General features: G+C 38.9%; 1 protein-coding gene across 2 annotated transcripts; it reads right to left on the bottom strand.

Annotated features, from left to right (window-relative positions):
- Positions 1 to 7,960: 7,960 nt before the first annotated feature.
- On the bottom strand, positions 7,961 to 23,860 carry det1 (DET1 partner of COP1 E3 ubiquitin ligase). Of its 2 annotated transcripts, none has more exons than XM_067502108.1 (9): positions 23,531 to 23,860; positions 15,946 to 16,293; positions 15,657 to 15,834; positions 15,237 to 15,400; positions 14,924 to 15,147; positions 12,158 to 12,287; positions 11,582 to 11,772; positions 9,491 to 9,682; positions 7,961 to 8,922 (listed from the first exon to the last, which is right to left on the bottom strand). In XM_067502108.1, exons 2-9 carry the CDS (start codon positions 16,192 to 16,194, stop codon positions 8,733 to 8,735), a joined length of 1,518 nt encoding a protein of 505 aa, XP_067358209.1. In that variant the 5' UTR covers positions 16,195 to 16,293; positions 23,531 to 23,860; the 3' UTR covers positions 7,961 to 8,732. The 2 variants fall into 2 exon arrangements, with proteins under 2 accessions (XP_067358209.1, XP_067358208.1); XM_067502107.1 differs by having other exon boundaries at positions 15,237 to 15,449; positions 15,565 to 15,834; positions 23,531 to 23,859.
- Between the last annotated feature and the right edge of the window lie 251 nt (positions 23,861 to 24,111).

Genomic DNA, 24,111 nt, shown 5'->3' with positions numbered 1-24,111 from the left:
CCCGAAGTACAACAGATAAAAATAACAAATCAGCAATTTCCCCTTGTGGGATAAATGCTGCTATTGCCTACCCGGAGGATGGCCCTCAGCTAGGGCCATCTCCACAGCTGTATGTCTCATAATCCACACTTGCATGTTCTACTCACAAGCAGAAGGTTCTAAAAAACTTGTTTAACATAAAAAAAATGTTGCTGTGCGTCTCCCAACCCACAGTAGTCACCCAAAACTGTGACTGTGTATTCAATGTTCATAACTAGACAAGCCCCCACTTGTTATGCCTGACTTGTAGAAGGCATAACAAGGAAGTACACACAGCAACCATTAAATAACCAAATAATGTATTACCAAAAACTAAAAAATAAAAAAAAAACTTGTGGTATCGTACAAGCAAATCAGTAGTAAAGTGAGGGTGATATCTGCCGTGAAACCTACATGTCCATTAACAAAGCAAACTACAAAACCACACAAAACCGCACTGGGTGCCAACGAGGCGCCAGCTTTCCGAAGGCAAGGTAATAAAGGCAATACGGCCGTAGGGCCATCACAATATGTCCTAATTTTATTTAGTTTTTTCTTTCTTTATATGATCTATTACTGTGTGTGCACATTGTTTAATATGAAAACACAGACAAGCAAAAATTTTGAGGATAAAATAAGATTGTGGCTTTGTAGACAAGTAAACTTGTCTTCAATCTACACTGTAGAATGTTGCATGCAATTAAAAAGTGAAAAATCATGTCCCTCCTTTCTGTGCAGCAGCCAGAGCTGCAGGGGTGAATGGTTGTTTGCTGTTTTCAGTCCGTGCTGATTCCATGCTGCCTTGAATGACTGAAGATGATGCTGAATGTGATGCAAAAAGCATCTGTGCAGTGCAAACAGGTCAATTTCCTCACCAGGAATGAGCAGTCCCTGAATCTCCAGCTGGGTGAACAATGAGTAGAAAAGGTCAAGAAAATTTTCATACACAACCCTCCACAGGTGCTAAATGCTTTAAAAATGGACACGGGGAAGAAAATGTTATTTAAATTTACCATTGTTCACAACAGGTAATTTTCAATAGCCCAGCCTTTTGAATTGTTATTAGAATAGTTTTAAATAATATGCAATGTAATGTATCAATTATCTATAATAAACCATTTTTGTTTTATAATAAGCACATGTGTGAAACTATTTAAAAAGCAGCAATATTATATATAATTGATTTGGGTGTCTTCATTATTTCATTCATTTAGTCGCCCCTACCACTGGTTGTGCACACTTTCTACCTGTAATGTGAGAGTTCAAGGTTTCCACCATTGTGTGGACCATGAAGTGGGCAACCTTCACATGGTCTAGACATGGGGGGTATTTAAATTCTCCTGGTACCTACTGTTTAGAAAAGCCCAGATGAAGAATTTCAGGGATAGTGTGTTTGTTACCCTACTTACCTAAGTTGTGATGGGGTGCCATATGGCCTGACTGCCGACAAGAACGTAGCAAAAAAAGTTTTGTTGAAAAGGCTTTGTTGTTTGTGACAGCATTAGGGTAGTAGAAAAACCATCTATCCAACCATGGAAAACAATTCTCCATCTGGAAAAAAAAGAATAGGACCTATGTCATCTCACCATAGTTATTAGATTTTTTTTATTTTTTTAAGCTATTTTAATGAATGATATATCATTTCCTGGGGGACTTTGGTGAGGGAAAGGTCACTAGTAACTTCTAAAATGTTTACATTTTTAATTGCATATACAAGTGGTGGTAGTGTGTTACAAAGGAGGAATCTAACAGAAACTACACACTCTTAACATAATATGTAGAATATGTTATACTGCAAGGGATCAAATGGTCTAGAATTTGTATGTTGTAGTAGTATGAATCCCAATTTGTTTCTGTTCAGTGTATAGGAGAAAAAATGTGCATTATTCAGCACAAGGTCACATTCTAAAACATGTCTAAAACTGACTTATACCACAAGACATTTATGGTGACATTTACAACTAGCTGGCACAGAAATTCAGGTCCAGAGTGTATAAAATGTGACATAATGTTAACATAAATGAAATAAGAAATCTGCATTTGTAAAGGTAATGGAAAACACTTACTGAATTAGCTTGTGATTTTCGTCTATATGCCACAAGTGATTTGGTGGTGGCATATTGGTGGCAAATTGACTGGTTGAAATTGGGGGAGAACATAATCATACATGTACTGGCCACTTTATTAGGTACAATATTATGCAATCCAGTACAGCAGCTCTAACATGATTTCCACTTTTAAGGTTATAAATTCTCAGTTGAAACTCTCAAAAAGGTGCTAACTCTGCTATGTGTTTATTATCGAGGTCACAGTGGGTGGTGGGGATGTTAGACTGTATTAGAATCAGAGGTGTATGGGAGTAGAATAGTAGTTTAATTATTTGTATAAGGGCAGGGATTTGTGTGTGTGTACTCAGACTTGTGAGTCTGTGCTGGGATTTGTATTTCAGTCTGTTGGTGTGTCTGTACCCGGATTTGTGTGTCAATCTGTAACTTTAAATAATATTTGTGTGTATGTAAAATAATGTGAAAATGTATTCATTCAAAAATCGAACGTAAATGTCTAATTATCAGTGAAATCTCTTCAATTTTAACTAAAAGTGCTGGAAAGCCTCACAATTCGTGGTCTTTTTACACGTGGATTTTTGCTGTCCTGCCGTCTGGGAGATTTGTCTGAGTGTTTTTTTTTTTTTTTACCAACAGCCAGCTGTGCTTTCCCCTGTTTTATTAATTCCAGTTTTAGTTGCTCTACTTTTAGCACTTTTCCAGTTCTACCTCGACCCTCATTCTCTCATGCGCTAACAGTAGTGTAGTCTCTCCTTCTCCTTTCTTTTTCTAGTTGCAGTTCAACTGACAAGGTTAGTCCGAAAAGCTCTGACCTTAATGGAACTATTGGGCCCTTAACTACCTGCAGAAAGTTAGCAGATACAGCTAGCCTTTCCACAATGTGCCAAAAAAATGTGCATAATTCAGCACAAGGTCACTGCAGACATTTATGGTGACATTTATAACTAGCTGGCACAGAAATTCAGGTCCAGAGTGTTTAAAATGTGAAATATTTTTTTGCACATTTGCAACATAAATGAAATAAGAAATCTGCATTTGTAAAGGTAATGGAAAATACTGACTGAATTAGCTTGTGATTTTCGTCTATATGCCAGAGGGGATTGGGTGGTGGCATATTGGTGGCAAATTGACTGGTTCACTGGTTCACTTCATTAGGTAAACTTGTAAAATCCTATGCAATCCAGTACAGCAGCTCTACCATGATTTCTACTTTTAGGGTTATAAATTCTCCTCCTTTAAGCACTGGCTTTACTGACCAGCCTCTTCACTCCAGCCTGAGTGTGGACTGTAAGGCCAATACAGACAAATCACTGTACACACAGACAAATCTCCCAGACAGCAGGACAGTAGCAACAATTAACGTGTAAAAAGACAAATTGTGAGGCTTTCTAGCACTTTTAGTTATAGACTAAGTGTTTTCTCAGATAATTATACATTTACATTACATTACACTTGGGTAAATATAATTGAGCACACCACAGCCCTGCTCAAACCAGTGTTGATGTTAGAAAGTAGACCAAGAAGAAGATGCAGTTTTTAAATTTGTCCAGCAGGTGGCGAACTCTGATCACCTGTTGCTGCTATGATGTGTACAGTCAGAGCACAGTGCAGGCCTGGAGCTGGGAGGCAAAGCATTGTCTCTGTCCAGGGTGTAAATAATTCTCCCTCGATATTTGCCTTTACTATAAAAGGCTTCAGATGCAAGCTATATAGCAGATAGCAGATAGCAGATAGCAGATATATATATATATATATATATATATATATATATATATATATATATATATATATATATCTCCAATGGCCATGCATGTGTTTGTTTATGAGTCTTTGAGTTTTGCCTCATTTCCATTTCTTTCTGTAGGAACATCTAGAGAACATCTAGAGTACTACCTTCTGGGGACCAGCTTTAAGTTTTCCACCTTGGGAGGAAGAGCATTTTGGGAAAGTGGAGACATACTGGATGGTTTTCACTTTCTGACACAGCTTTAAAGGATTAAGACCTATATCGATGAATATCTTCACAAACATAAATATACCAACATATGAGTGTGTGTTCGAGACTTGCATAGAGATTGTATGTGCATGTGATGGCACCCAGCTGGATGAAGTCAGATATGAAGTCAGTTAGAAATGATCTGCAGCTAACACACATGGACAGCTGTATTTATAGGTGTGTATATGAGGCATTCACCCTTCTCTGCTAGCTCAAAGACAGCTGTAGATGCTGATAACACATGAAAGTGTCAATCTGACGTTTGGAGTGTGTGTGTGTGTGTGTGTGTGCAGTCTGTATGGGAACCAGCCCTACCTTTCCATCAAATATTTGCTATCAATATTTAGACCTTCTCCCCCTGCAGGGTGCTCCTGCCTGCTCCCTCCACTCATTAGGTGGTGGTGGTGTGATTTCATGGTTGTCAACAGGAGGCTCCACAACTGTAGAACTGGTCTCTGTAAATCATATTGATGGCTGAAGTGCTAATCCATGAGATATGAAATGTTGACACTTTTACAGTGTTGTACTGACCTGTAATACTAGTGTGGTCGATAAAAGTGAGGGATATAAAGGGAGCAAAGGTGGAGGACACATTGCTTTTTCCACCATCACTCCGTATTCTTAACGGTTGTTTTGAATAGAGATTTGAAAGACACTAACTTTTTATGTTTTATCATAGAAATATTGTGTTGTTTGACTTGGCGAAGATCAGATCACATTTCATGACCAATTTATACAGAAAACCAGAAAAATTGCAAACAATACTTTGCCTCACGACTGTGTGTCTGCCTGTGTGTGTGTAAGGAGCCATTTGAGCTTTGTACCGTGGGTTGAGGAAATGTTTTGGTTAGGGATATGTTTATAAATTATAGGTTCCTTAAGGACCCAAACAAATTTCTATTTATCTGATTGTTTCTATGCCTGCTCACACCTATTACCAAAGGGGGCAAAAAAGTAAAAAAAAAATAATACATTTAAAATGTGTGTATGTCTACATGTGGCATAAATCTGTCAGAATAAATGTACAGGATTTGGATTGTAACTAATAGAAACTAGCTGTTAGTGTACTGAATAGGTTGATTTCAACAAGTTTTTTCCATTGTGTGATGTATTATCATAGCTACATTTTAAATATCTGTGTGACTTAAACAATCACAAGCTGAATTTACTAAAGCAAAAGTTGATAAGAAGTGGTCAAATTGGGGTACGGACAATGGTGGCAAACAGAGAAAGAGTGTATGGTTGCCAGCCCCAGAGTAATAAAATCGTGGCCCTTGAGTCATCAGTGGACTGTGTGCTTTTCATATTTTAGACGATAATGAAATCTGCCTGGTAAATCTTTTCTGACCTTTTTTTCAGTCACCCTCCTGTATCCATACGATTATGTGCTCTTCATGCCCACCCCTCCCTGCTCTATTCTTTTTGAAGCTTTTAAATCCTGGAGAGTGGAGTGGTGTGGTGATTTTGCAACTACAGTAACAAGCAGTAGAGTTGGACTGAATGCTTTTTGGAAACATTCTTGCTTTAGGTCAGGGCAGGACCGATGAGCAGTTAGGGGAGGTGGTTGGGTTTGGATTGCCCAAGTTGTTTCTGTTCTGGTTATTTGGGATTCTTCTAGACATTCTAGCAAATGGCGAAGGTGATAAGGAACATACACTTGCAATACATACAATATATTTACTTACAAATTTCACAGCAGAGATGATAATTTATATCACAATAAAAGCCCAAGCCCATAGACATTAAGCTTGTCTTCAAAAGTGATTTTAGAGACCGTTCAGAATTTTGTGGGGCAGGGACAGAATCGTACGTTATAGGACATATCCTAAATTGTATTAATATACGATTCTGGAATACTCAGCATCCTGTGATACAGATCACAAAATAATATAAATTGGTACAACTAATTTATGTGCAACCTTTTAATCACTATTTAGAATTCAGAACACAAAATGTCACAGTGTGTGTATTTTTTAATCTAAGTATAACTTTTTCCATTCCAATTTTAAAATCTTACCAGGCAATCCTTGGCAACTGCCAAAATTTCCCACTGTAATAAAGTAGTAGTTCTGGATGAGAACAAGAGTCAATTAGCATTGAATTATGTTGAGTACCAGCAAAAATCTCAGTAATATGCTTAATAGTCTGGGCCCTTCCATATTTATGTCTTCAACAGTACAAAACTGAAAGTTTTACATTGCAGATACATAAGCATAATATACATCTGCGTGTATTTCAGCATCTCTCCCGACATATCCATCCTTCAAGTGTAAACCCAAACGTCATAGATTGTACCAAGTTTTTAGATTTACCGGTAACTGATACCTCCATGATTAAATGTGTGTGCGTGTTTACAGTGCTCTACAGAGCACTGCAACAGGAAACACTTAGGATTGTGGCCTTTTCTGGATTACATTGGTTGCGCTGTTGCCAAGACAACAGCAATTAGAAAAGACTAGGTTACCAGGCAGAGAGCGGTTATGTTTCCGTAGCAACCAAGGTCAGAGACGACTCTAGTAGGTTTACCCGGTTCTTAGGTTTAAGACAAAAACAACATGTTTGTTAATGTACCAAGTACTGAGAGGCATTTGTTTGCATCAGAAACTCCAGCAGGAATTTTACTCAGTGTCTTCTGCTCTTCTTGGCTGTTAAACATTAGGTACATAGTTGTTATGAAGAGAGTTATGGTTCAGATTTGCTGCTGAAAATGTAACATATGTCAGTTCTAGCAGTCTTGGTGGTACAAATGTGGCTTGAAACAAACACAAAAGACATCCCATATGAGGAAGCACTAACTGACCTCCTCACCAGCACTCAAAAGAGTACAATACTGCACATATCCTTCAGGCAACCTGTGTGGAGAGAGGACAACAGACATTGAGTCCTCTTGTATGTAGGCCTGTGTGTGCCTGCTGGGTGCGCTTCCTGCAATTAGTTGATTATCGCAGCATGTTGTTGCACACACAGCTTACACAAACACACTATACTGACACTGACATAACATGGCCTCTTTAAACCTTGATCTACATGATAGTTGCTTGTACAAAACGAAACAGCTGCCTAATAGCACTCACACCACACCAATCCCCACATCTTCCCGTTTTGTCGTTACCAATTCTCTCATCCCTCCATCACCTTTTCATCCATAAATACCTTACCTCTGCCTTAAACCCCTATTAGTTCATCCCTCTGAAACACACACACACCTTTCAGGTCCACTGTAGTGTGTAACCAGAGGCTAGGAGAACACTTAATCCTACAGCACCTGCTTTCCATACCACCATGACCTCCCCCCAGCTGCCTGGGTGTGTGTTTTTTTGCCTTTATGTCAATTTATTATACATGTGTGCATGTTCATCTCCTGGCAACTTTGCATTCATGTCAGGAGTGGGGGGTGTTAGGGGAATCTGCATATTTTAACATTTGTTTATATCACTGTGTGTTTGCATGTTTTTAATGACACACTTGCACTAAACAGATGTCCATTGCTTTAGTCTGTAGAACAGATGGGCGAAATATAAAATTGCAACAATATGATGCCATACAGTACAGGAAAACTGACTGCAGAGAACTGTATTCAAATTAAACTCTGTTGTCTCTTGTATTTGCATTACAAATCAATCCTAACAGTTTAAGAACTGCCTCTACAGCAAGTTGAGAACTATATATGCACTCTGACCTTCTATTCTAATGCTTTCCCACTCACATAAATAAAAAACGTAGTCACACAGTATATAGTCAGTTTTGTCCTACATATAGAAGAAAATAAACATCAACATTTAAACATGGAAAGCTGAAATGATACTTGCATCAAGTTTCTAGCCACACCATGCTTTCCCCTGAACTGAAACATACTGAAAGCTTATAAGCCGAGCAAAAGTAAGATTTAGACAATTTTATTTATATAAAATATGTACAAACAGTAAAATGTAAAAATAATAATCAGAAAAGTGCAAAAAAAAGGTAATATAAAATGACCTCTGAGTTTGTTGAACTGCTGGTCATGAACCCACAGGATAGGCAATTCTGATAATATTCTGCAGCTCTCGGTGCATGATAGAGAAAGTGTGTGTGTGTGTGTGTGTGTGTGTATGTGTGTGTGTATGTGTGTGTATATATATATATATATATATATATATATATATATATATATATATATATATATATATATATATATAAAAAACAAACTTTTGTTCCTTCTGAGAGGTCCTGCTACCTACGGCTCCCACCTCTGTCGCACATCAATCACTCTCTCTACATCTCCATTTACACTTATTCCAGCTTCTCTTCCCTACAGGTCGCTTTTGTTCTGCAGAGGAAGGGGGAAAGAAAAGGTGAAAAAAAAAAAAAGGGTACACATTCTGCCTTCTCGCAGAGGCGGAGGAGGGGTGAAATGTGGAGTGACCACTGCACGATGAAGAGAAAAGGAACACTGGTTTCCATCAGGAGGGGAATACAGTGAGAGTACTGCTGACTTCTCTGGTGGAGAAAGCGATTAACAGAACAAACTGTTTTGTGCTTCCTGATGGAAGACATGTTTGTTGTACTGTCACCAATAGCTGCTAACAGAAGCCCAACAGTCCTGTGGTTTGTTGAGTGTGAGTCCACAGGCTCTTTGAGTTTTGTGTGGTACAAACATACACACAAGCTTCTCATGCACAGACGTGCCTCATGTGGAAATTGACCACATACTCTGCATTGGTACGCTGGACAGAGATGGCAAAGGGCTCAAAAGGGTGGAAGGTGAAGGCAACCAGGCGTCGCACAGCATGATTTACTGGACGTCCAAGCAGGCCTGCCTGAATCTTAAACTTCAGCAGGCCAGAGTCACGAGCATAAAACCTAGTGGGTGAGATAGGAAGAAGCAGCAGTTGAAATAAGTTTTATGTTTAGTCAAGGTTTTTTCTTTTGCTACATTAAATACTCCAACTACACTCTGGTGTAATTTACTATACCATAAAAAAACTTCTCAAATTCAAAGCGATGTCTTTATATAGATAGTTTTGTCTAACTGCCCAAAACATATATATTTAGCATAATGCGGGGCGACTGTGGCGCAGGAAGGTAGAGCGGTTGTCCACCAATCTCACAGTTGTTGGTTCAATCCCCGGCTCCTCCAGTCACATGTTGAAGTGTCCTTGAGCAAGACACTGAACCCCAACTTAGTTGCTCCCGGTGAGTGTTGGCCAGCTGCATAGCAGCTCCCCCATCGGTGTATGAATGTGTGTGTGATTGTGAGTGTGAATGGGTAAATAAGAAGCAGTGTAAAGCGCTATGAGTGCCAATAGGTAGAAAAGCACTATATAAGTGTAAATATAATTTAATGCCAAAACAAACAAACAAACTTCATCTATGTGGTTAAAGATCATACATGGGGATATTTGCTGAATCACCATGATGGAGTCTGTACCTGATGGGATGGTCTCCACAGGTCTTGGGCCTCTCCATCACTGAGACCCACTTGTCATCATAGCTGAAGAGGGAGAGGTCGAGATAAGGGCTGCTGCTGTAGGACTGGGCACTGATGGGCAGCTGACCCAGGAGGCGGCGCACAGCCTCAGTGTGACCACCATATTTGGCATTCACAATGGTGTCTTTGAATCTAAGGCACAGACAAACAAGTGGTTTTTAGCAAAATAATATTAAACAGCAACAGATAACATTAATAAGTAAGTTTGTGAAAATTCTTAGTCATCCAGGTTTGGTTATCCTTAGATTGAATCATGTCGACAGGACTTCTTTCTCCTTGGTTAGAAAAATTTCACTACTTATCCAAGCAGCTTCTTCAGTTTGAATAAAGTGGCCAGGGAACCCAGTACCATGGTCACCATGTTGGTGACCCCTAATCTATGTGGTATTTGGTGACCCCTAATCTATGTGGTCTTCACATAGATTATTAATATAACATAATTAAAGGTAAAAAATAAAACAAATTCGTCATTTCAAAAGTGTGTATAAAACTGGCAGCCCTTCACATTAATCGGTACCCAAGTTTCAAAAAGGTTGGTGACCCCTCCTCCAGAGCAGGCTTTGTTCCATCGTGGCCTGAATAAGCTTGTTGAGGTAGGAACAGGGGGGAGTCATTAAAATGTAACAATTACGACTCTAACTCCCTACACCCTAAGAATGGGGCTGTTAGGTGTGGCCCTCTTGGTGGATGTGTGAAGTGGTCCTAATTTTTCTGGAGATGGATGAAAGGGCAGGATGAAAAATGGGATGTGCTGAGGCCTCCTCTTATGTTGAGAGAAGGGTTCTCCATTTGAACATAAATGGCTTCACGTACTCCTCTCTCATGCCATCTGTCTTCTCTGTCTAAAATGTGGACATTGTCTTGCTCAAACTAGTGTCCTTTGTCCTTCAAGTGTAGGCACACTGCTGATTCTGGTACTGGGCTGTTGCTTCTCCTGTGCTGGGCCATCTTATTGTGTAGAGGCTTTTTCCAAAGTACTCTTCTTTAACTGGGTTCCCTGGCCACTTTATTCAGACTGAAGAAGCTGCTTGGATAAGTAGCGATAAGTAAGCAGTCTTACTAGTCACTGTGGACCTGATGTAAAACACCACAAATTCCCAGGTACATTTTTCTATTATCCTAAAATGTTAAAATAAATAATATTAAAAGTTTTGAATAAAGCCCTTTTACAATTCCCTTAATGCGAGGCACTAAAAAACTTCATCTGATTCAATAAATAACAGAAAATTGCTTGAAAATAAATTTGTGTTTACCCAAAGCAACTTTTGTGAGACATTCCTGACTAAATTATAGTCTCCCAAATCCCACTACTACACATTTCCAGCACTCAGCAGTGACTTGGTGATCTCACTTCCCCTCCTCTGTTCTCTCTTTAGTCTTCAGTCCTTTAAGCTCTACATCCATATTTTTCAGATTTCCTCTCACCTTATGCTACAATATCCCCCATCCACTTATAGACATGCCTGTTTCTCCTGGCTTCACTGTTAGCCAGTTGTAAGTGGTACAAATCTGGTTTGCTGAATGTGCTCACCAGCTTTGGATGTCTCCTCTCCTTCTTCCTAACATCAATTTTCACCACTCTAAAATCCAATTCTAAGCTTTTTTTTTTTCCAACACCCAAATCATCCTTTATCTTCTCCTCCACCCTCTGTCTGGTCCTCTCTGTTCTCCCTCCACTAAAGATTTTGTCACCTATACTGGCGGGTCAAACTGCCAAATTCAATCACAGCTCCTCCAGCCATACTGACTGTCCTAATGTCTTTCTTCTATATCCAGATTAAGTTCTAATACTCCTTCCTCCTCCTTGGGGCGATCACTGCGTATATCCTTCCGGTCCTAACCATGTCTTCAAATCCTCCCTGACATTTAGCTGCACAAAAACACGTCCAGCTTTCTCATTCAGAAAACAACCCATGACTTTTGGTTCACCAGCACAGTGCAACTGAAATATATACACTTTTGTTACATATTTTATTCAGTTTTACTGTTCTATAGTAAACATGATGCTTCTCATGTTTATCCTCACAGTACCTTCTCTGGACCTGCCGTGCATAGTTGTTGGATGATGCAGAGCAAGGAAACTGGACGGCCTGGCTGTGCAGTGTAGCGTTTCTGAACAGGTCGCTGAAATTTTCAAACAGTTCCAGGAGCTCGTCTGAAGTGTTCTCAAAGACAGCTAGCACCTCTGTAGACACCATGTTATACACCACGAAGAATGAAGGCTGCCAGAGCAAGAGGGATGGAGGAGTGATGTTTGAAAGAAAGAAAGAAACACACATTTGTAGTATTTTGTTTTGTTAGTATGTTTTCTCAAATTATACTACATGACTGATCTTAAGAATTAAAAAACTAAAAATAACTAATCAGCAAGAACGTCAGACTACTAAGGCTTAATATAAATAAAGTAAACATTAATTAGATTGATCTGTTGTGGCCATTAATGAGAGACAAGACTGTGGAGAATCTGTAGGAGAAGCGTGTCCTTGGAGACCTGAAAGAGGAATCTGTGTTATACAGCACAAACAACAAAAGAGCCATGAGAGGCAGACAAAAGCAACAAAGAAAAGATGGGGAGGAATTCAGGTGTGTATGTGTGTGTGTGGCTACCTGTGAGGGGTCAGTAACTCTGAGTGTGACCACGTCTTCGCTTGCATATTTAATGAAGAGATGATGCTCATCAAGCAACTGCATCTTCCACATCCTCAGCCTCCTCAGTTGATCGAAAAATTGAAAGAATCTGATAACAACATGCAAAATGTAATTAAAACCACAATCATGGTGAACTAAATAGATCAATATGTGACTATCTAGCCTCACCAGATATTGTAGTACTTAAGAACCAGTTTAACATACAAAATTACTCAAATATACATAATACAGTTAGAACTACTAGTATTAGAGCAGAAATGATTAGTCAATCAACACAAATAAAAAATTAACTATTTTGATCACCACTACATTGCTGCAGATCAGATGCGGATTACCTAGTAGTTGATATTATTAAACTTAACATTTTTGGGTTTTAAAATAAGCAATCTGGAGTTTTTACTATGGGGAAGTTAGATTTAAGAAACGAGGCTAAGCATTTTCATTTGATTTCTGAAATTTTACTGACAAATTACAACCTGGTTTCTAATAAAGCTGAAACATCGTAAAATATAAGTATCAGAATGCAAAGATTTGCAGTCAAATACCCGATTGTGATTGTAAATCGAACACAAATAACTTGTCAAATGTTGAAATTGGACTATTGACCTAGTAGTAGCCTGCCACAAAGAAGTCACGTCTTTTGCCATTTGGAGTTTAGCATATCTCACAGAAGAGGGCCAGCAACTGATGCGAATACAGGGACCTTGGCATGAAAGGTTTGGTAGCTGATGCTTCAGTTCATCTTATATGAGCTCAGGGCGAGAGAATGTGGCAGCGTTTCTGGATCTTGTTTATATGTGGTTGTTTGTTGGTCGTTGGAATTTAAACTGTATTTGCCGATGCAGCAATAAATTATATTAGCTGAAAATTGTTTTCATAAGGTGTTGTCCTTTGCCTTTCCCCACAGAGTTTCCTCTGAATTTTCCAAATCTTTATCAATATTAGAAGTTTTATCAGTTCAGGGTCACCACAATGCCCAGGGGACACTTGGACATGTGGTTGGGATAAGCAGAGTGCAAATCTCCGACCCACTCTACTAACTAAGCCACTGCCGCCCCACTATGAACAGTAGAAAATTAAATCCCCAATTTCTCTACAATTCCATGTTCAGAAACATTCTTCCTAAGTTGTTTAAATGACTTGCAAATGTTTGCATTCTCTTTTTAATTTGCATTTTACACAACATCCTAACTTTTTGGGAAACTGGTTTCCCTAAAAGTAAAATAATGGAATTATTATGCAGATTAATTGATAATGACAATGCTTAGTTTTAGCTGTACAAAAACACTTCATAAAATAGAATTATATGAAAATTTGACAATTGTAAAACTAGCAAATTTATAATGATATCTTTAGACACAATCATTTTGAAGCATTCTTTAATTCAAGGGACTGCAATAATTTCAAAGTAGCCAAATGATATGATGAAAAGCCACAGTCAGTGTGAGTCACTGTTTATATTCATAATTTATACATCTGCTTTGTAGACAGAGCACAGATGCAAAGGAGTTCATCTGTTTTCTCTGCTTAGAAAAATAAAATCTGATATCTGAATAATTGGCCACACATAATAAACTTAAGAGCATAGCCTATTTTATTCCTTTTTACATTTGCACTATTGCTCTGCTTTCTTTTTCACATGCATAAAATACATACACCGGTTTTATATATAAAATACATAATATATATATTTTGACCACCTGTATAATTTGATGCAATCCAATACACGAGCTGTGCAATGAATTCTACTTTAACAAAGTTTTAATTTCTCAGTTTAGGTTGAAACTGTCAGAAACTCTATTATTCTGCTATGTGTAATTATGTATCAAAGTGGTGGTTCTAATGGTTTGGCCACCATATTCAACAAAACATTAGAACCAACTCTTCTTATAATGCACTCCAGTACGACTCCACTACCCACTTTGAGCTCAATAATAAACACATAGTAGAATTATCACCCTTCTGACAGTTCCAACCTAAAATTGAAAAGGTAGTCATAATGTTATGCCTGATCTGTGTATAGCGCAGTCAAATGGGACATTATTGTTATGAATGTCATCACTTCAGGTGGTTTTACACATAAACTGATTGGTTAACATGATTTAGTTAAATTGAATTGTATGACATCTGCCTGTTTAATATGGTTTTGTTCGAGCTGGTGTGAAAGCCATAACTTTAATTCTGTTTTGGAGTATCCAGAGACCGCTGAAGGAGAGACTGCTGTACTTCAATGTAAAAGATTTAAGTGTGAAAGCAAAAAAGACATCACACACAATTGTGTGTTTTATATCTTACTCTGTGTATATCAGTGGCTTCTTAAACATTAGTCAGACAAAGTTACCATTGCGACCAGCCTATACTCCCATAATGGGGTATAAAATACCCTTTTATTTGTCATGTCTCTACCTGTTGATCATCATTTACGAAATGTATAGCACAGCAACATCTCAAACTACATATGTAAAAGCATTATTATTGAATAAATAACAATACAGCTCTGAATTTTAGCACAGTGAATTCAAAATTTGGGAAACAGAATAAAAACAAAGAAGCTTAGTTGCCATGACTTAACTTCTGGATTACCTGACCTGGATGGACTAATAATATTCACAGACAAAAAAATTAGCAAGTGACATCACTATGACCAGGACGAGCAGCAGACAATTGCTAAAAGAATCAAAGAAAGTGAGCAATTACAAAAAAAGAATAAGCAATCTTGCTTACCTCCTCTTGGCAGTGGCGCTGCCATCCTGCTCTGCCTTCCTCCAAAGATAGACTAAGAGCCTGTGTTTAAGGGAGTTGATAGTTTTATCGTTGTATGGCCGAGGGAAGTCAGGGTGACTCTCAGCCTGAGCCTCCTTGTAAACAGCTGAGAGAGTCAGGAGGTCATCCTCATAACAAAACCGCCCAATAGTCCTTACATCCAAAAATGTTCCTTGTGGAGTCACCTGGATAGAGACGTAAAAGTTCCAATTTTTAGCACCAATTTTATGTAAATTTACAGTTAAAAATATATATGAAATCACTTTTTGCTTACTTGAAAAACATGTATGGTCTGCTGCTGCACCGACAGCACAGCCAGGATGTTTCTGTAGAGGTAGAGGCCTTGGTTGTGTGACAGAATGATCTTGTCACACTTAAAGGATCTGGTGTCACACAGCTTGCCTGTATGAAGGTCAATAATGTGGAGGGAGTAGTCTTCTAGAGGAGACCGAGGATTAGGAGTCACAGATTCGTTGTTACGATACATCTAGGATGAGATAGAATATTGGTGAAAGAGGCCGTCTGCTTTGCAAAATTTTTTATTTTTTTTTTAGTAGTTTTAGTTTTGGTATTTTGAGTTTCAAATTAGAGTTTGACAATACCTCAAAAAAATATGTTGGTGGGTCCTCAGGGACATGCACAGCTGACCCAACAATGACATAGCGACAGTCATCTGTGAAGAGGCTGCACTCACGATTGAGGTGTTCTCCATTGGAGGCCACATTAGTGACATGGAGCAAAGAGAAGAATCGCTCAAACAGGCGACTTCGAGGGATGTTGAGGGAGCATTGGTCATTGGCTGTTAGAAGAGTCTCTCCATCTTGGTCTCTAAGCAGGTCCTGAGCTGCCTGGCAGCCTTGGTACTCATATATCTAAAGGGGAGAACACATATTTTTCCTTAATATCTAGGAACTTGTGAGACAACAAGCTTACAAAATAGGAAATATGAAAGAAAAGTAAGAGATGGAATTAATTTCTCCCACCTCTAGAGACGTCTGGTCAGATGAGAATGCAATAAAGCAACGTCCATCTGGTGAGAATTTCCTAAGAAAACAGGGAGGCTTCTCTACATTGACCACAGTGAAGTTGGGAAACAGGTTCTGATGGAAGCAGCGCACTCTGTACCAGTGAGCTCCAGGTCGACCTGAGCATATCCTACGCCTTTCTAGACGATAAACTACGTTTTGATTTTGGATCCTTCTGGGCTTTAGAGTCGGGGTGTCTTCATCCATCCCTGTGATTAGAGAATGATCTCAAACTCCTCCTCGGTAGGTAGTTAGACAGGGAATCAGTGTGGTGAAAAGACTACATCCCAAACACAGTCCTGCTACCTGTGTTAAGAGAAAGGAATAATAGATGGATGATGTGTTAGTCCTTTAGATACCACCAAAACACAAACATCTGTTTAGTACCAGTAGACAACGAGCTACAACCTTGTCTTACTCTATCCCTTGAAAAGGGCTGTTCATGCCTGATCCCCATGCAACCTGCCAGAGCTTGAACAGTTTTGCAAACAAGAATGGCATAAACTTGCAGTTTCCAGATCTGCTGATTCTGTGCTGATTGCAGCATAAGGTGCATCTACTAAACACTGACCTAAGGGGGGATGAACATTTATAAAAACACTTATGTCACCTCGCATATTTTTATAATTTACATACCTTTGTAGAAACCTGTTTTCACTTTCATTGTTGGCAACTTATAATGACCATGATTGATTTTTAATGTCAATAAAAGGGTGAAACATGCAAGATGGTGAATACTTTTTATAGGCACTGTAGGAAACCAGGTTTCTGATTTCTGAACTGTCATGTGAACAGGAAAGCTGCTTTCAGAAATTGGGATTGGGGATTAGGGAAACCTAATTTCCCCAGCTGAGTAAAAGGCTTGTATGAGCCAACCAAGGGTTTCCTCAGTTTAGTTTATGTTTTATGTAGTATGTATTGTCAACTGTACTGTAACGCAATGGTGGTATAGTTGTGAGCATAGCTGCCTTCCAAGACCACCTCTACGTTAGTAAGAAACCCATCTCTACACTGGCTAAGCACTACTCAGCGAATGATGGAAGGAGAAGTTGATCCAGTGGTTGATCCAGACAGCATGGAGGAAAGACAGGCAAAGCCAAGCCTCGAGGCCAGGGAGGATGCTTTGCAAAGTCTAATGGAGAAAAATAACGGGTGCGTTGTACTAGCAGGAGACGAAAGAGACCAGGATGCGCTGTCTCATGGATGACGACTTCTACAGGGTGGTGGAAACCAAGCTGTACCCAGAGTTTAACAAGCGGTTTGGCGAGGTTTGTAGCATAAATACCTCACTCAAAGAAGCATTCCATGAGCTTAATCTCGAAGAAGTAATGAAACCGGTAAGAAATACTGGTTCGACCACAGGTTTAATACACTCAGACAACTAAAGGTAGAGGTTGCACGCTGGTTAACAGAGACACGTCAGCGTCGTAAGGAAGCACGTGAGGAGATCTAGGAAATCCAGAACGAGTTCTGTAGCATCTGCAGCTTCAAAGGCGTGCCTTGAGGTTGAACTAGAAAGAGCCAATCTATTTTAAATTGGCAAACAATTTGAAATATACAATCGTTATACAAAGTAAGCCCCCCACCAGAAGACGGCTTTTATCCATGATGAGCTCAGTGTATGACCCATTGGGAATGCTTGAACCTGTGAATTTATATGCTAGGAAAATAATGCAGGAGCTTTGTAGGATGAAGTTGGGATGGAATGAGATGTGCTTGAACACCTTGACCAAATGTGGTCTCGTTGGGTGCAAAGTCTAGAGCAGTTAAATGACTTTGGAACTGAGAGATGTTTCAAGCCAAAAGGCTTTGGTCAGACCGTGTCTGCTCAACTGTATCACTTTGCAGATGCTAGCGAGGAGGGCTATGGGACAGTAACATACTTAGTTCACTGAAACATCAGTAACCAAGCTCACAGTGCCTTTGTGTTGGGAAAGGCAAGGTTGCCCCCCTAAAGCCCATGACTATCCCTCGTTTGGAGCTTACTGCAGCAACCTTGAAGTTGGAGCTTCCACTGGAGGACTTTTTGTATTGGACTGACAGTACAGCAGTGCTAAAATACATCAACGAGACATCAAGGTTTCGCCGATTCAGCAGACGTCAGCAGTTTCACAGATGGTGCATCAAGGGGACAGAACGTGAAAGCCTTTCTGCGAAATAAGCTGTGGGTTTCTGGACCTGACTTCCTTACGCAACCGGTCGAGAAGCGGCCAAGAAATACAGACTTGCAAGATGTTGACGTAGCCAATCCTGAGGTAAAAAGAAAGGTCACAGTAAATGTTCTCGCAGTTGAGAAAAGCATTGATATAATGCAAAGATTGATAGAGTACTACTCATCATGGACAAGCTTAAAGCAGGCTACAGCATGGCTTCTGAGGTTGAAAAATATGCTTCTAACATCTTCCAGAAGGAAAAGGGAGTTGTTAGGAAATATTGTCCAATATCTTCAGCTTCAAGGAAAAATGCCGAACTATAAAACGAGAGAGAAGAACCTAACTGTGGATGAGCTCCAGGAAGCAGAGATTGAAATAATTCGTCACTGACAGCGGAGGAGCTTTCCGGATAAAAAAATTCACCTCTGCTAAAAAAGGAACCAGTGAAACGGAGTAGCCACACACAGATGTAATCCAATGATACAGAATGGAATTCTTTGTGTAGGTAGACGGCTCAGCTGAGCTGCCATGCCCGAGGAATCCAAGCACCCTGCTATTCTGGCTGAAGATCATCGGGTATCTCAGCTTATACTGCAGGACATCCGTGAGCGGACAGGCGATGGTGGTCGCAACCATGCCTTATCTACCTTGTGTCAGAGATACTGGATACCAAATGCAATCTCAGCAATCAGAAAGATTCTATCTAGGTGTCGCACCTGTCGAAGATTACATGGAGCAACAAATGGCAGACCTCCCACATATTAGGGTCTTACCTGATGAACCACCGTTAACTAGAGCAGGTGTCGATTGCTTTGGTCCCTTTAGTATTAAACAGGGAAGAACAACTGCAAAAAGGTATGGTGTCATATTCACATGTATGGCTACCAGAAATGTTCACATAGAGGTGACAGCATCATTGGACACAGATTAATTCATCAATGCACTTCAACGCTTTATTGCAAGAAGAGGTCAGGTTGTAGAAACACACTCAGATAATGGAACAAACTTTGTTGGTGCTGAGCAAGAGCTCAGGAGGTCTCTGGAAGAATGGAACACGTCCAAAATAGAAAGTACGCTGACTCAGTGTGGCATTAGGTGGATGTTTAATCCCCCATCTGCTTCTCATTATGGAGGGGTATGGGAGCATTTAATACGATCCATTAGAATGGTGCTTGGAGCTCCATTGAAAGATCAACATTTGGATGAAGAGGGTCTGCAGACATTGCTCTGCGAGGTGGAAGCCAATAACTACACCTTCTGATGATCCAAATGAATTGGAGGCTTGGACACCAAATCACCTTCTTCTCTTAAAAACCCAGCCTTCGATACCTATGGGAGTTTTCCAGAAGGATGATCTTTACACCTGGCGTAGATGGAGACAGGTCCAGTATATGGCAGATCTCTTTCTGAAACATTGGGCTAAAGAGTACCTACCAGAGCTCCAAAGGAGGCAAAAATGGACACATGGAAACCGCAATTTTGTTCCTGGGGACATTGTGTTGATTGTTGAGGAGTCAGCGCCTCGTAACCCCTGGGTGATTGGCAGGATCTTCCACACAATAAAGAATGGGTCTAGTCCGTCAGGTTAATATCAAGACGAGGACCAACGAGTTCAGTAAGCCCATAACAAAGGTCTGTCTTCTCCAGGAATCAGAGTGAGACAGTGATAAAGGCTGATGTCCAACAGTGTGTTAAGTGCTGGTAACCTCTGGCACCAGAAGACAGAACACCATAGAAGAATAGTCATGATGTTTGTAGGTTATTGTATGATTTGATTTGTGTTTGTGCAAGTAATTTAGTAATTGTTTCCACCATTAAATGTTTCTAATATTGGAGCACAATTAGCCCGGGTATGTATGAGCCAAAAGGAGCAGAGGAACTGACTACAAGGTGGTGTGGACCGCAACAAGGTAGAAGAAAAAGGTTCAGTGTGTAGCTGTGGAGGCACACGGTTTCTTATCGAGTTCAGAGACTTCAGCCATACTTTGAGAAACTTGTTTGATGAAGCTGTTTACGAACGTGCTAGTGAGATTACAGTACTTAAAGTTGTATGTACAATTGATAGACATTGAAGCAAGTACAATAAATGTTCAAAGTTCGTCAAACAAATGGAGAGGTGTTAGACAATTTTTAAAACAAATTCGAACAGTCTCAGCTGTGTCTGACTCCCCTCTCTTTTCCTTCACAGAGTAACGCTACAAGTACTAAACTTTTTTGCTTGTAGTATGAGTCCTTGCCAGTAAAATCTTCATTATTGCACCGCAGCTAATGTTTTTACTTACCTTTTACCTTAAGTTTAGTTTCTTGTTATTAAGTTTAAGTTGTATTAATTTAATTTCTCTTTTTCTTGAGTTACCATTCTGCTGGTCCGGGGGTGTTGACCATCCAAATAAAAAAGATTGGATTTGGCCCTTATCAACTTTAAATACTTCCTACTGGGCCTGGACTGTACCAAGTACCCCATTTGATGCAGGGAGGGGAAAATATGGGGAACATGTTTCTTTAGATGTTATAGGTTATTAAACTTTATTTGGTTCATTATTTTGTTATTGCTTTTGCATATTTGAGTAATGGGATGATGTTGTTAAACTGTTTGTAGAGTTTGTTTATAATTTGTCTAGTTACAGTTATGTCTACCCCTTGTGTGTCATATTGGTTTGGCCATATATATATATATATATATATATATATATATATATATATATATATATATATATATATATATATATATATATATATATATATATATATATATATATATATATATATATATATATATATATATATATATATATATATATATATATATATATATATATATAAATAACCCCTTGTGTGTCTGCTTCTTTTGTGACTTTATTCCTGTGTCTACCTGCTCGGTCCGGTATGGAGGTAAAATAACTTTGTAAAACAAAGTGAACTTCAGGTAGAGTTCTAGTTACTGTATATAAGCATTGTTTTCGCTAAAGAAAAGCATCGACATTATCTGACATTTTTGTATGATTCATTTTCTATACAACAGATGACAAAATATTGCCATACTCAAAAAGAAAGATACTGCTGGCCGACTATATCCTGTGAATCACTGCACCATAGCTTTAATGCTGCATGGCACAAGAGAGCAGATGGCCAGGCAAGAGTTAAGAGGTTAGAATAACTGTAATCATTTGTTTATTTTTAATGCTTTAGTATTTTAATCTGGAGGTGTATAGTAGCTTTAGTTAGGACACTGAATAGTTTGAAATGTACACATATAATACAGGAAATATTTTAAAGATTTGGAATAGCAGCCTCCCTTTTTGGTTGATCCTTCAGTGGAAAATACATAATGTATACAATCATTTTTATTTACCTTCTGATTATGATGTAGCCATTGGACTTATCAATATAAGAAATTTGCATTGGAAGTGAGTATAAAGCTACTCATGCAGTACTGTTTGCATTTACACCATGTAAACACAGAAGTGCTGAAACCAGGCCTGGTTAATCAATGAGTAGAGCATCAGACTGGGATACAGAAGTCTGCTGGATCAAATCCCAGCCCACCCACCAAGTGTGACATTGAATAGAACACTCCACTGCGTTATATAGACTTAAGTAACCAGGTTACAGTTGCCTTCCTCTGGTAATCTGATTTCTTAACTGTAATATAAACGGGAAAGCTGGTTTCCGAAACCAGGATAGTGGATTAGGGAAACCTGATTTCTCCAGGTAGATTTCTAAAGGAGAACGGCAAGCTCTTTGTCATGTATACATGTAACCACGTTTCTAATCGACTTTCTCCAACTGGATGTGATGCAGATGGAAACATACAGCTGACTTAAAGGCTGACTTAAAAGACAGTAGAGATCATTAACAGGTTGACGCCCCCTCATTTTTAAAACAAAGTCTACCTAATGTCTGACAGAATATTACGAACACAAACTGCCTAGTAAAAGTCTAAATGTGTCACTTTGCCCTGTGGATTTTTTAAATTCAGACAGTTCCTGTTGTAGGTAAGCTGTGTATCTCTCCCACCCCCCTTTTTTCCTGTGAGATGAACACACACACAATACAAAAAGTCCCAAATTAGCATTTTGTGTCACCATACAGTTAAAATCTGTGTGCCAGACTTCCAAAACAAGTCAGAGGTGGAGAAGAAATCTGATTACATTTTTGCAGCATGTATTTGCGGATTTCCAATAACCAGGTTTCTTAAGTGCATGTAAACACCATCTCCAATCTACCAGAGATTCCTATGAGTACCCTCAGTGTACGACAGCTCTACCTCCTGCGCCACGGTCGACCATTTATGTGAACCATCTAAATAGCTGATAATCTTTAGATGGCTTGAAGTTAAAATTACAGAGATAACACAGAGGTTGTCAAATATTGCACTGTACAATTTTATGCATTACCATCTTCCTAAACATAACATTTTATTAATATACAATTTAGCAGATGCTTTTATTCAAAGCAACTCACAAGTAATATACGCATTTATTTATTTTTATTTAACGTATTCAGTGATGCAAACTGATCCAAAGTGGTTTAACACAGTACCTTAGAATGACAGCAACACAAACAGCAAATAAAGATAGCCCTTTGTATTGTGCAACTGCCAGTGGGTTTGATTAATGTTCCCGTAAGAATGTAGGGCAATAAAATAAAAAAAACCTAAACCTAAATTTTAGCAAAAGCACATCTCCACACTAAGTGCTGTAATATAGAAGAAAATAAACCATTATTATTTTGGTAACACTTTCAAAAGTGAGGTTATTGACATTTTTAACCAATATACATTCTGAAGTATTATGCAAAATCTTTTTTTTTGTTTTTCAAACTAAGTATTGAAGTATAACTAGCAAGAGACTAATGATGTATGAAGGAATTCTGGTGACACTACACTACATCCCAGTAAAATTATTGAATATTTTGCAATACAAATCTCTATAACTGTTTTAGTATTAACAGCAGGGTGACCATTGATGTGTGGAGTGATTTTAGTGACACTACACAAGTTTAAAGTTACAGAATAATTGTCTTTATTAGCTTTGCACTTTGTACACGATCCCTGTGCACTATTCTCACACTCGTGTAGAAAGCAAAGCTATTTGCCCAGCGACATTAATGACTGTCTTTCTGTGATACTAGATATAGTTTGTTTTAACAAAGAGTAACCTAACTTTGACTCTTTGGATATCTTTCCAACTTTACCGAAGAGATAACCTTAATGCACAACAGAAACAACTTGCTCTGCTCTGTCCGGATATCGTAGTCTGGTTTGAGTGCAGTGCAAGCGTTAGCAAATGATTAGCTTTCTAATGCTAACGTTACTCGACTATGGAAGGCAGATATAGCTTTTCAAAGACATATATAGCTCACATGTCATTTAATACGATGATACTCACTTTTTGCTTTTAAAAGGCAGCTATACCACTATTGACAGCTTTCTGCTTCCTCCAAGTCCAGCCGTTTGTGTGAGCAACACCACAAGAATGACTGAGCAGCTACACAACAGTTAGCTTAGCTACGGGCCGCTAGCTTGTAGCTGTCGTTTGTTAGAAATATCCAGCTTCATTATCAAAGTTACTGTAGCCGATTAAATTTGTGTCCGAAAGCAGCTGTTTTTATTATCGATGTTACGCTTTAATAAAGCTACACGAACCAACATCGAATTGTTGAAGCAGAAGCATCGCGATAGGATGTGCCATTGTATTGCGCAACTACGTGAAGCCTCACGTGACCACCCAAAATGAAGTTCAATTGCGTCACAGTCGTCTCAGAATGGTGTTGTTCTGATTTTTGGACATCAGAACTAATTGTTACTCTGCTCATTTCGAGTTGAGGTCTATTTAAAAGTGGATTAGTTTCATAACAGAGAGTTTATTGAACAAAATAACAACAATTGCACCATAAAACATCTTGTATTCTAATTAACGTTTTCATCCTTTATTTTGCCCATTCACATGTAATATTGATTTGGTAGCAG

Source organism: Channa argus, chromosome 4 (genome assembly GCF_033026475.1).
Source record: "Channa argus isolate prfri chromosome 4, Channa argus male v1.0, whole genome shotgun sequence".
NCBI lineage: Eukaryota > Metazoa > Chordata > Actinopteri > Anabantiformes > Channidae > Channa > Channa argus.
The sequence above is the reverse complement of the archived record's forward strand: the minus strand, read 5'-3'. Positions and strand labels throughout refer to the sequence as shown.

What these genes read in the sequence shown, in the direction of transcription:
- det1 (XM_067502107.1), bottom strand. Translation starts at nt 16,194, where the DNA reads ATGGATGAAGACACCCCGACTCTAAAGCCCAGAAGGATCCAAAATCAA. An exon ending in CTGACCAGACGTCTCTAGAG is followed by an intron (nt 15,835 to 15,945) that starts GTGGGAGAAATT and finishes TCTCCCCTTTAG; the next exon opens with ATATATGAGTACCAAGGCTG. An exon ending in AGACCATACATGTTTTTCAA is followed by an intron (nt 15,148 to 15,236) that starts GTAAGCAAAAAG and finishes GTCTCTATCCAG; the next exon opens with GTGACTCCACAAGGAACATT.